At 39.3% G+C, this 13,148-nt stretch overlaps 1 protein-coding gene across 1 annotated transcript; it reads left to right on the top strand.

The window, feature by feature from the left end:
* Positions 1–4,241: 4,241 nt before the first annotated feature.
* On the top strand, positions 4,242–5,727 carry LOC147895974 (fe(II)/2-oxoglutarate-dependent dioxygenase 4-like). Its single transcript, XM_087382189.1, has 4 exons — positions 4,242–4,523; positions 4,599–4,837; positions 4,963–5,287; positions 5,374–5,727. The coding sequence occupies exons 1-4, from the start codon at positions 4,242–4,244 to the stop codon at positions 5,629–5,631; spliced, it is 1,104 nt and encodes a 367-aa protein (XP_087238315.1). The 3' UTR covers positions 5,632–5,727.
* The last annotated feature ends 7,421 nt before the right edge of the window (positions 5,728–13,148 follow it).

Below are 13,148 nucleotides of genomic sequence, written 5' to 3'. Positions count from 1 at the left end.
TTTTGCTTGGGTTCTAGGAATTGGGAAAGTATTGTGCATGGTCTAGTCTCCCCCAACATAATTAAAACTTGGGTCCTCAATGGAGCTAATGTTTCAATAAAAACATCAAACTTTACTTTTGAAGTAACTATATTTTATTTTGTGGGAATTGGGATTTTCCCGAATTCTCTAATATAGTGTTGAGTACATTAATTTCCTTGGTTTATGACCAAAATAGTGCTAAAATAACTCCAATAACCCCACCATTGTGGTTGCGTGGAGATGCATTAGAAAAATATAATTAAAGTTTTAGAAAATGCAATTGACAATATGGCCCTTGAGGGTTCCCCTTTAGGAGCAAGGGCCATATTGACATGCCATTTCTATCCAATGGCATCTTGGATATTGTATAATGCACGTAGATATGGCCCTTGTTGCTACAGGGGACCCCTCAAGGGCCATATCGTCAATTGCGTTTTGCTTGCACGAGGTTGCACAATGGAATACATTTTCCTTGGTACACAAATATATAACTCCAAGAACTAGCACGGTGGCTTTCATAGATCTCCTCCCATAATATGTAAAAATAGGTAACAAAGCTATAACTCCAAGATCCAGCGCGGTGGTCTCTCCAAGACAACCTTGAATTCTAGGCGATGATAGGTGGTAATTCTAGAGACTGTGCTGAGGTGATGCTTAGAATGATAGATTGCATCTCAATATTACGCTAAAAACTAGTGCGGTGGTCTCTCTAAGCCAACCTATGATTTGCATGGGCTGCGGGCAAAGAAGCAGCAAAAGGTTACATGATAACACGTGGTCCAGGCCAGAGATTGCAGTGCGGTGGTGTTTAGAATGATAGATTGCATCTAATTATTATGGCAAGAACCAGCACGGTGGTCTCTCAAAGCCAACCTTCAATTTTAATGATCTGCATGGGTGCATGCCCAATGATAGGTGGCAAAGCTTCAGCAAAAGGCTGCGCGATAATAAGTGATTAGCTGGTGTAGGCTATAGACTATGCTACATGAAGCAGTGCAGAGATGCCATGTGTCGAGCTATGCAGTGTTCTAAACAAATGGATTGCATCTCATTATTATGCCAGTGCACCTTCATGACATTGGAAAAAGTTTTGGCGAGAGCACGAGTCCATGCAAAATTTAAATATTCACCCAGAAGCGCATTGCATCACCGCCCCGAAATGGCCCTGAAAATAGTTCTGCGATTCGTTACACCCAAGCTAACGTTGACCCACACGGATAATCAGATGCAGTTGAGGCTCACCGGAGGGCAGCGAGGATATGCTTGGAGACCGTAGGTCATTCATACCTCAGGAGTGGTGATAGACTCAAAACAAGGCATGGGTGGTAAGCATATATTTATCTTCTACTAAATATCTACTATGTTCGATTGTTCAAATGTTTTGTAATTGATATCTAGCTAATTGAATTTGAATCCACAATAATCTATGATTGGAAGGCCTCTAGACAACGAGGAGTATGGAAGGTCTTCAAGATTGAAGCCAATTCATGGTTTAAGGAGAAGGAGAAAGAAGGAGTCCACATTGATTGGGAAAGGGTGGCAGCATGTCATGTGAGTATACCATGATCCTCTTCATTATCGTTGAACTATCACTGTTGTCTTACAATCAACGCTCTTAGTTTTTCTAAGTTGTTTCATTCTTAGGCAGGCATGTTTGACCCATCCAGAGATCCAGACAAAGAGACTGGATCTGAACAAGAAGTGGTTGGGCTTCCAAAAGAGGAGAGTGAGGGATCAGGCACACATAGAGAGACTGAGGGCGAGGAGGGCGAGGAGAATGATGAGGGCACATGCAAAGAGACCAAGGGAAAGGAGGGCGAGGAGGACGAGAAGGAGCAATAGTAGGATAGGACATTTAGTCGTTTGGTATTTTGGCACTTTTGCCCTTTTGTAGCGTATTACTTCGACGGATTTGCCATTTTTGGAATTTGACACGTTTGCCATTTTGTAGCGCATGAGTGTGTTACTTTGGCGGATTTGCATTTGGCACTTTTGCCATTTTGTAGTGCATTACTTCAAAAGATTTGCCATTACTTTGTAGACCTTATTTGCAAAATTGTAACATGTACACCTCCTCATTTGTAACATTTAATCATGATTCTAATGAAAAAAAAATCTATGGGATAGGATGGGACTAAAATAAGCTCCATCTTGCCCCACAAATTTGTTTTGCTTTTTTCAAAACGTTAGTATATACCGACACCTATACTAACATTACAGTGCCATTATATACTGACATTTTGAAGGATTAGTTTAAATGAAATAGTTAAGTGCATGGATTTCTAAATAAAGGCTGATTCTTTAGTTGATCAGCAAATGGAATGTCGACCATGCAAAATATGTAATTATTATTTTGGATTTGTTCTACCATGTCCACATCATCAATATTAAAGACACCATGTTAGGACTAGGCTTGAGAGTATGCCCAGGAAAAGTTATCTACTTCATGTGAAACATTGGCTAAATCCACTCTTGAAGGTACTAATCTCTTCTCTCCTCAAAATTTCCATTACTTAAAACTTAAAATGTGTACTTTCCAAACCTCATGGTGACAAATCCTTATTCTTGGGATAAATAACTAGAGAGTGTGCCCCTTGGATATCAAATCATTATATGTAGTATTTGCTTTCTATTGATGTCTATATTCAACCAACAATATAATGGGAAAGAAACATATCCTTTATAAATGTTTTGTAGCTTTTTGTAGTTGTACTTGCATTGAAATAGATTCATTTGCAATCAACCATGTAGAAAGTACATTATATTCAACTCTTAAACATTAGCATGACTCAATTTGAAAACAAACTCATGTCAAAATACGTAACTATGAAGTCCACACATCACCCATTATAAATGAAAGGTGAATAGAAGGGAAAGCATTTGCGTTATCCTTGCAATGTCCAACATGATTAGAATAAATTGAATTTGGAATCAACTATGCAAAATGTATATTAGATTAAACTCTTCAACATTAGTAAGCAATATGAGATTTGTTAAAAAAAAACTCATGTTAAAACATGTAACCATGAAGATCAAGCATGACATCCATTGCTGAATAGAAGGGAAAGCATATATTTGCCTTACTCAAATTAAGTGGCCAGAGGAAGGGGAAAAAGATGAAGTTGAGAATGGGCAGCTACACTCCAAAAGGGTCGGACACACGGCCTAGACACAAGGGCAAGTACAATCATGTGCCAAAATAGTAAGGCTCGAATAGATAAAAACATCCTACAAAAGGATAGGCTGCACAGAGAGGAGATTGCACATTGGAAAGGACATACCAAAAGGAAGGATAACGACCTTGAATAGGGAGGATTCAAGGATTCCACATAGAAGGAGTGTGTTTTCCCATGTTCCTTTTCTACCCTTTTATTTTTGGGTAATATATTCACTCTCACCACATTGAGACACACTATGGGTCCTCATAGAGATGACCTTTTCCTCCTCTTTTTTGTCCCCAATCACCTCATCTTTCTTGCTCTCCTTTACTAGCACCTTCGCCTTTCCCCTTTTCTCATGTGCGCTTTTCTACCTACCTTTCCCTCATCATTCTTCCTCTATCCAAACAAAAAACATGCTTTAGTCATGGGTTCCTTTCCACTGCTCTTCCATTTCTCCATGAATAATACTCTGACCATTGGAATCTATATTTTTGGATGCATAGGGGACATAGGTGGAAGTCATTGGCCTCTCTATTTCTCCATGAATGATACTCCGACTATTGAAATTTATATTTTTCGATGCATAGGGGACATAGGTGGAAGTCATTGGGTGAGGCTAGAGCCTAGGAGGTCACTTTTGACATGCAAAAATTGGAAGCACCCACCCTTAAGATATAGAGATTCCAAAGCACCCTTGAGGCATACGGAACTAGGCCTTCCAAGTGACAGTTTAACATCAAATAGATGGCTCCGTGCATGTGGAAAGTCACCATGTGAGGACTGAGGGTGACCTCTCTTCCAAGTCCCTCCGTGCATGTGGAAAGTCACTATGTGAGCAGTGAGGGTGACCTCTCTTCCAAGTCCCTCCGTGCATGTGGAAAATCACCATGTGAGGGTGACCTCTCTCGCAAGTCCCTCCCCTAACCCTTTAAGTACGAGACAAGTTTCTCTTTATCCCCAAAGGCTTTCCTCACTTATTGGCTCTTCGGCGCTCGCGCTCTCTCTCTCTCTCTCTCTCACTCTCTCTGTCTCACACACACACACACACACAACGAGCCCATGGCGACAACGCAGATAGCACCAAGCCTTGCGGAAGGTACAAACCATGGGCTCACTCGTCCTCGTATCAAAACAATCAAACAGCTCGTAGATGAAGGCCTCACCTTTGTTCCCGACAGTTACATCCGTCCCCTCCACCACCGCCCTACCTTCCCTCAGTTTTCTGATGCCGACCAGCTTCCTGTCATCGACCTCACCTTGTTGGACTGTCCTAGTGGTGCCGGGAGAGACCGAGTAATCCATCACATACGCCGCGCATGCCAGGATTGGGGCTTCTTCCAGGTCTGCATTTTCCCTATATATCCTGCCCCTCTTGCAGCTTGCTAAAAGCTCACCGCTTTAAGTTCTGGCTTTCAGGTCATACATCATGGCGTCCCATTACCTTTAATGCGTAGGATTCAAGCAGCTGCTCGAGAGTTCTTTGATCGACCGGCAGAAGAGCGAATGAGATTCTTCTCAGAAGATAACAACAGGGAGATGGCATATCTTACGAGCGTCAATCGACGTGGCGAAACGATTCATGAATGGAAGGATTCGTTACGCTTCATGCCAGATCGATTCAAGGGTGTCAAAGAAGAAGGTCCAGTCCCTTGCAGGTAACCAATATTGTGGGAATTCACCAGGATATCCTGCTGTCCCGCTTTGTTCTCATTTTTTGGTGTATCAACAAGGACATCCTACTGTTGCGCTTTGTTCTTATTTTTGGGTCTGTAAACACTAGGGAACCTGCTCTTGAGTATCTAGATGCGCTAAGGTCCCTTGCACGGAGACTCCACAAAGCCATTCTCGAGAGTTTAGAGATCAGTCTGATTGACATTGGAGAAACTATGGTAGCAGTTGCAGACGGGATCGTAGCAATGCAATACTATCCATCCTGTCCAGATCCCAGCCTTACTTTTGGCGTGAGTCCACACTCGGATGCCAATACACTTACCATTCTGTTGCAAGACGATGTGGGTGGATTGCAACTGCGGAAAGGTGACCGGTGGATCGCCGTAAAGCCCATAGAAGATGCCTTCGTTATCAACATAGGAGACCAGTTGGAGGTATGTCGATCTATCGTTAATTACATTCAAAACGGCTTTTGCGCTTCTGAGATGTACGTTACGACGATAGTCCGATTATTGTGCAGATTCTGACGAATGGCAGATACGAAAGTGTGGAACACAGAGTGGTTACCAATGTAAACAAGCCGAGACTTTCGATTGCCACCTTTTTCAGCCCCTCCCTGGATGCAACGGTTGCTCCCCTTGCAAGCATCATCCACGAGAACAATCCACCGCTCTATAAGCAAATACTTTTTCGGGATTACGTTCACAATTTCGTTCGAAAAGGGTTACGGGCTAAGGCCGGCCTTGATTTTGCAAGGATCTCTCTTGAGACTCGCTGAACTCTTCTTTTATTAGTGATGCATAAACATAATGGATCAACTTTCTTGTAATATCAGCAACTTATAATCTATACTTGGGATGTGAATACTACCAAAGCCAACATTTATGTAAAATGCATAATTCAATCTACAACTTCTTGAAATTTTACATTAAGTAGACCTACATTGAGGTAAAAGCTTAAATCAAGCATACAACATTGGCTTGTCTATACTAACCTAATGTTGACCTTTGTACTCAATTCCACCTAACCTAAACTAAAGTCTAACACAACCCTAGTCCTTTCATCAAATACCACTCTAGGTTCCACGCATCAAACTTTATCAAAAGTAAGGCATCGAAATCCTTACTTTCATCAAATAAAACATGAATAGATCTTACATTCACAATTTTTAAATATGGGGAGTCAGGATACTCAAGTAATAATTCTCTTTTTGCTTGTGCAAATGATCACCATCAATGTTATAGTAATCATATTAATCCACGTGATGAGGATCAAAGTCACCCTTTGTTGGACATTAGTATGCATCAACCACAGTTATAACAAGGGTGCATGTATGCACAGAAGCACTTGCCTCCAACTTGTGGGTTTTACAAGTGTTTAGAAATAATAAAAAAGAATCGCTTTGAGGACTCGCAAGATCCATTAGGCTATTCCAAGGTTCTATAGTTATATTGCATGCTCTCACACTGCTGCAAAGCCACGCTACCCTTTAAAAAAAAAACTATAATTTAAAACTAAAAGGTAAATCGGCGTTATTTTTTCCTGAAGGTTTTACGAATGATATGTGCAAACTTTTGATGTCAACTTTCTGGGGTTTTTTTGGCTTTGTTTTTATAAGTAGATCTAATAGAAGATAATCTCTTCACTAGTAGGCATAAAGCCTATTAGGCAAGCATAAAGCCCATTCAACATGAAAATGGAATTTTTTTTAGAGGCGATCCTGCCTTTCTCGCAAACAGCTTCAGCAGTTATCAGGAAAACGGCTTTAGCACCTTGCTCATAAATGAACACACGAGACCTGGATGGGCGGCTGGAGAGCTTGACGTGATGTGATGCTCCATATTTTGTGTATAAATTTCTTTTTAGTTTGAGGTTCCAATAGGTCTTCCTTTTCCAAAACTTCAGAGTTCAAATATTTGAGAGATCAAAGTTTTCTAGTGCCAATAAATTTCAAGGATGGAGGGAATAATAGGATGGTAGAAATCTTAGAAATCAAAGAAGATTTGCTCCTTATAGTCAAGAGGGCGTCCAGAGCAAAGAGTAAGCTAATAAAGTTGTTGGTAACTAGAAAGGTCAACAAAGCCACATTCAATTTTGTCAAAGGATCCAGGATGGATGCTAAGATGGGCTCGAGATGAATCCAACCATCGACGAAGCTGAGGAAGAAGGTAAGTCATATGAACCTACAATGTGAAGAAGTGAGTGGGATAGAATAGGTGCATCATGACAGAAAGAGTGAGAGCTCAAGTGAGGCAAAAATCCAAGTGTATTATAATGAAGGAAGATCCTCCATTATATAGAGTAAGAGGAAGGTGTAGGCACCTCCCCTAAATCAGTGGCAATCAACTCCTACATCAGTGGCAATCAGCTCCTACATCAGTGGCTTACATCATCACTTAGGTCATAGATTAGACACCTCATAGCACTAGGTGTGCTTCTACTACACACACACACACATAGACATGTGACTCCCCTAGATGCACACATGCACCTTAGAGCAAGCCCTTGATCACACTTATCCCAACATACCCCCCCTCAAGGGTTTGCCTCTTGCTATGTCAAGGATACATCTAGTCACATAGTTTCTCATGCCATCTCATGGTGGTCAAGGATAAATTTATGGCTAGGATCTCATGCTAGTAAAGGTGCCCAAGGGTCAAGGTTTACAAAAATGGGATAGACCAAACACACATATCACATGGCCTACATCATATGGTGACCAGAGGTGATTTACAAAAGACATAACATTCTTTTTGGAGTACTACTCCATGCAGAGAACCTCAAAATTTGACTAAGTGATGATAAACAAAATTTCAAAGGCAAAGTCCTTGTCTTCTACCACAAAGTTTGATTCTTCATTTGTTGATGGTGCTCTTTCTTCAACTAGATTTGTCATATTCTTCTTTTTCTCTTTGCAAAACTTCTCTGAGTGATTGTTATTACCACAATAAGATCAAGGGTTGATTTTATAACAATCCTTCTCAAGATGATTGTTTTTACCACAATGCTTGCATGCCTTGTATCGACTCTTTGAAAACTTCACTGCAAGTGCTTCTATGTGTACTTTACCCATTCTTGAAGTGTTCCTCTTGTAAAGCATTGATGATGCCCTCCAGTGTGGGTTGGGGAAGATTCTTCAAAGTAATCACAACATAGTTATAGTCTTGAGGCATACTCTTCAAGAGCATAGCCATAGCATCATCTTCAGTAACTGGAGAGTTAATTGAGGCTAATTGTGTCATAAGACTCCTCAAAGTATTAGCATGATCTGCAACATTGTGTCCCTCCATTTTAAATTCAAAGAACTTAATTTTCAAATTCAATTTGGAAGTATGAGAGCTAGCACCAAATAATATGTCTAACTTATGCCATGCCTCCAAAGGGGATTCTAAATTTAAAATGTGATGTACATAATCATCTCCCAAACTAATGCAATTATTGCATAAGCTTTCTCTATCCTTTTTGCATCTGTAGGTGTAGAAGAAGAGTTAGTTGCTTTCCCTTTACCTTTCGTTATGGTTGATTCACCTTCTTGAGAGGATTGAGTTCCTATAAGTCCCACAAAATTTCTTTCATAAGCACAAACTTTATCTTTATTTGTCAAGTGTGAAAGCCTTGGCCATTGAACTTGTCAATTTTATAGGTAGCCATGAGAGGGTCTTACCTTTATCAGGAAGTATCTACTCTCTTACAAAATGACTCATCTTGTTGAACAAAAAAATCTAAATGTAGATTGCTAAAGATAAACTCAAAAAAGCCTAGTTGTTTAGCATATGCATACCCAGTTGGCTTTTCCCAAAGTTTCTTGGTCTTCTTTACCTTAAACTTTGTCGTTCTTATATTCTTCTTCAACTGCTTAGCATTGGAAGAACATTGTGAGCTTGGCATCTTGACAAGAGATTAGTCCCAACTGAACTTCAATATGAAATTGCATTCTCTGATCTATACCCTAGCACCACTTCATTCCTCAAACATCATCTTAGCATTCACTCTAGCATCAAGTTTGCAAAAACTGGCAAAAATTCTTTGCAGAGTACTAGCTCAACTTGAAGGGCGAAATTCTCATAGCTGGAGAAGAGTTTGAAAGGGCTTCCATGCATTAGTAAAGCTTGAGTACCAAAGTAAGTTCAGCACAAATCTTAGGCAAAATTATATGCTATTCTATCTAGGAGAACTGCACCTTTTTCGACTGTTCTTTACATGAATTCTCCTCGCTCTAGCATGCATTGGCCCTTAGATTTGGAACAAGGTAGCTTGTGGTGTTGCCCAACTTGTGCTCAAAGGAATTTGGAAGTGAGTGAACACAAAGGCCGAATTACGTGATACATCGATGGACTATTATCTTGTCAACACAGATGATGGAGGCACAATTTCGTGACAAGCTTCAAGCAGGAGGTGCGCCCTATCGAGATTGTTCTACGTCAGAAAGGGCTTGTGTAATGGTGGAACGATGATGGAGAACAAGATCTCACAAATTTGGAGAAGAAGAGGGGAAGAAATGGAGATAATGAAGAAGCTTGAAAAAGTCTAAGAATTTATACTAGGGATCATATAATGCTAGGCTAAGCTAGATCTAGAACTTAGGGCTCTGATACCAAATGAAGAAGTGAGTGGGATAGAATAGGTGCATCATGACACAAAGAGTGAGAGATGAAGTGAGGAAAAAATCCAAGTGTATTAGAATGAAGGAAGATCCTCCAAGTTATATAGAGTGAGAGGAAGGTGTAGGCACCTCCCCTACATTAGTGGCAATCAGCTCCTATAGCTAAATCAAAGGAACCTCCCATGTGGGGGCCTTTGTGCTTACATCATCACTTAGGTCATAGATTAGACACCTCATAGCACTAGGTGTGCTTCTACTACACACACACACACACATGTGACTCCCCTAGATGATGCACACATGCACCTTAGAGCAAGCCCTTGACCACACTTATCCCAACACAATGAAATGCATGGTTTCTTCTGGATCTCATGCACATGCCACTGTCATTAATTAGAGTAAAAGGGAGGATTAGGGCTCACGACATAAATTTTCTAATAGATTTGGGTAGCACAAATTGATTTATCTCTCCTAAACTCATATGGACACAACACTTAGAAGTTGGGAATAAGATAAGAAAACCTGTCCAATTAGCTAATGGGAAAATACACTATACCCAAGGTCTTATTGAAATTTTACAATTTACCTTAGCACATGCAAAGTGTAAGGGGAATTTTTAGGCCATAGACATGGGGAAGTGTGATGCCATAATTGGAATGGACTAGCTATCTAAGAACAAAGTCTTAATTGACTGTGGAAAGAGAACCATCAGCTTTTTTGTAGTAGATGGTAGAAATCAAGTTATTCAAGGAGAGGAAAGTGATAGTCAAGCTTTTCTTATTTCAGTCACGAAATTGTTAAGAGGAATGAGACAAAATTGTGATACATTCTTGGTATTTGCTAAAAAGATTGAGGAGGAAACCCAAAAGATTGAGGGAGAGAGTCAAAAGTAAGAATAGCTTGAATATGTTTGAAAACTCCTTGATGAGTTTTCTGATATTTTTCCTGATGATCTACCAGGGATGCCACCACCTCAACATCTTAACCATGCTCTACAACTAGAACCAAGAACTCGACCTTATGGTAGGGCCCCTTATAGATTCAATGTGGATGAATTGAAGGAATTGAAAGTTCAATTAGAGGATTTACAAAAAAAGGGGTTTATTCAACCTAGTGTTTCTCCTTGGGGTTCTTTAGTTTTATTTCAAAAGAAAAAGGATGGAACATCTAGGTTATGCATTGACTATAGACGATTAAATAGGCAGACCATCAAGAATAAATATCCTCTACCTCACATAGATGAGTTGTCTCTCAATTGAGTGGAAGCACAATCCTCTCCAAGATTGATTTAAGATCGGGATATTATCAAATATGTATTAAGAAAGAGGACATCCCAAAGACTTCTTTTAGGACTCGATATGGTCATTATGAATTTGTAGTTCTTGCTTTTGGACTCACCAATGCACCTGCAACTTTTATGTGTCTGATGAATGATGTGTTTTGTGAATTTCTAGATGATTTTATTTTGGTTTTCCTAGATGATATTTTGGTATATTCAAAGAACACAAAAGAACATGAGTTGCATCTTAGGAAAACACTTGAAAATTTAAGGGACCATAAATTATATGGAAAAGGGAGTAAATGCTTCTTTGCTAAAGATGAAATTGTTTATTTGGGATGAGTTATTTCCAAAGAAGGCATCCATATAGATCCTGACAAAGCAAAAGTGATTCAAGAATGGCCAAGGCTCAAAACAGTGGTGGGAGATGTGAGGAGTTTTATTGGTTTGGCATAGTATGAGAGAAAACATATCAAGGATTTTTCTAAAATAACATCCCCTTTGAAAAACCTGATAAAGCAAGAAAACAAATTTGTATGGAATGAGAAATGTCAAGAAGCTTTTGATACATTGAAAGAAAAGGTGGTAGAAAATTGCATCTTGAAGATACCTGAGCTGGGACCCAAATTGGATGTGTTCTTTCTCAAGATGGTAGAGTAGTGGAATACGAGTCTATAAAACTTAGAAAACATGAAGAGAAATACCCCACTCATGCTCGTGAATTGCTTGATGTTGTTTATGCATTAAAACATTGGAGACATTTTCTACTTGGTGTGAAGTTTGAAATTCGAATGGATCGTCAAAGTTTGAAATATATTCTTACTCAACCTTTGTTGAATACTAGACAAAGTTCATGGATGGATCTTCTTTCCAAATATGATTTTGATATTAAATATATTGAGGGAAAAGAGAATAAGGTTGCTGACGCTTTGAGTAGATGTCCTCTTGAAAATGTCATAACCATTGTTTGTTTTGATTTAATGGAAAACATTAAGGCCGAAATTGAATAGGATTATGTTTCTATCCTTGAAAAGCTTGCCAAGAATCATTCTAAGAGAGTTGAGGGAAGATTTCACTTAGTAAATGGGACTTTGTATTGTAATGACAGACTTTGCATGCCTGAACAATCTTCTTTTAAGGCTAGAATTTTGCATGAATGTCATGATGCACCATTCTCTGGACATGTAGGATATGACAAAATGTATAGCAAGGTTAGAAAGTCTTTCTTTTGGCCTAATTTGAAGAATGATGTCTATTGCTATGTTAGGGAATGTTTAGATTGTCAATGAGTCAAAATTGAACAACATAGAATGCCAGGTCTTATGGAACCCCTAGACATTCCTCTTCGAAGTGGGAATCTATTTCAATCGACTTCATCACTAAATTGCCTATTACTAGAGGGGGGTATGATACTATTCTTATTGTTGTTGATGGTTTGACCAAAATGGCCCATTTCTTTCCAATGAAAAAGACTGATGGTGCTCTTGAGGTAGCCAAATTATTTATAAGATAAATTTTTCTCTTGCACGATATGCCTAAAAGTATTGTTTCTGATAGGAATTCAAAGCTCACAACTAATTTTTGGCATGCTACATTTAAAGCCATAGGAACCGAACTTAGAGCACAGCATTTCATCCGCAAATAGATGGGGAAAGTGAAATATTAAATCATTTTCTGGAAGACATTCTTAGAATGTATGTTAATGAGAAGCAAATTAATTTGATTGAATTCTTATCTTTGGCTGAGTTTCCTTATAATAGTTCGTGGCATAGCTCAATTCAAATGACTCCGTTTGAAGCTATGTATGGACAAAATTATCATTCACCAGTTAATTTTTCTGATTATTCTGAGAGCAAAGTTGAAATTTCAAAATAAATGCTTGAGAGAATGGATGAGGAAATCAAACACATTCGACATTGTATTAAAAGAGCACAAGATAGACAAAAACGTTATTACGATAAGAACCATAGTTTTCGAGAATTCTAGTTGGGTGACATGGTATTTTTGAAAATCATTCTTAAAAAAAGTAATTTAATTCTTGCTAGAGATAGAAGGCTCTCACCTCTTTTCGCAAAACCTTTCAAAATATTAAAGCGAGTGGGAACATTGGCTTACCAACTTGAGTCACCTCACACTATCAAAGTAAATCCTACTTTTTGTTAGATATCAATGCTCCATTCTCGTGTAACTATGCAGGAACCAGCTAACTCTACTTGTAAGCCCCCCATATGAAGAGAAGGCATTTGAGTAGCTAGATTATTTGGTAGGTCTTGGTTTGGACACCAGATGGGGTCCATGTGTGGCCTGATGGCTGGACGGCTTCAGATAGAGTTGGCACACTACCAACTAGGCTACATGCAGGTGCGAGAAGGCATCCCATGACTGACCACACTGAGGGTACACGGAGCATTTC

Source organism: Dipteris shenzhenensis, chromosome 12, assembly GCF_047967505.1.
Source record: "Dipteris shenzhenensis isolate YYH24624 ecotype China chromosome 12, Dip_SZ_1.0, whole genome shotgun sequence".
In the NCBI taxonomy this organism is placed as follows: Eukaryota; Viridiplantae; Streptophyta; class Polypodiopsida; order Gleicheniales; family Dipteridaceae; genus Dipteris; species Dipteris shenzhenensis.
The sequence above is the reverse complement of the archived record's forward strand: the minus strand, read 5'-3'. Positions and strand labels throughout refer to the sequence as shown.

What these genes read in the sequence shown, in the direction of transcription:
- LOC147895974 (XM_087382189.1), top strand. Translation starts at nt 4,242, where the DNA reads ATGGCGACAACGCAGATAGCACCAAGCCTTGCGGAAGGTACAAACCAT. An exon ending in AGGATTGGGGCTTCTTCCAG is followed by an intron (nt 4,524 to 4,598) that starts GTCTGCATTTTC and finishes TCTGGCTTTCAG; the next exon opens with GTCATACATCATGGCGTCCC. An exon ending in ACATAGGAGACCAGTTGGAG is followed by an intron (nt 5,288 to 5,373) that starts GTATGTCGATCT and finishes ATTATTGTGCAG; the next exon opens with ATTCTGACGAATGGCAGATA.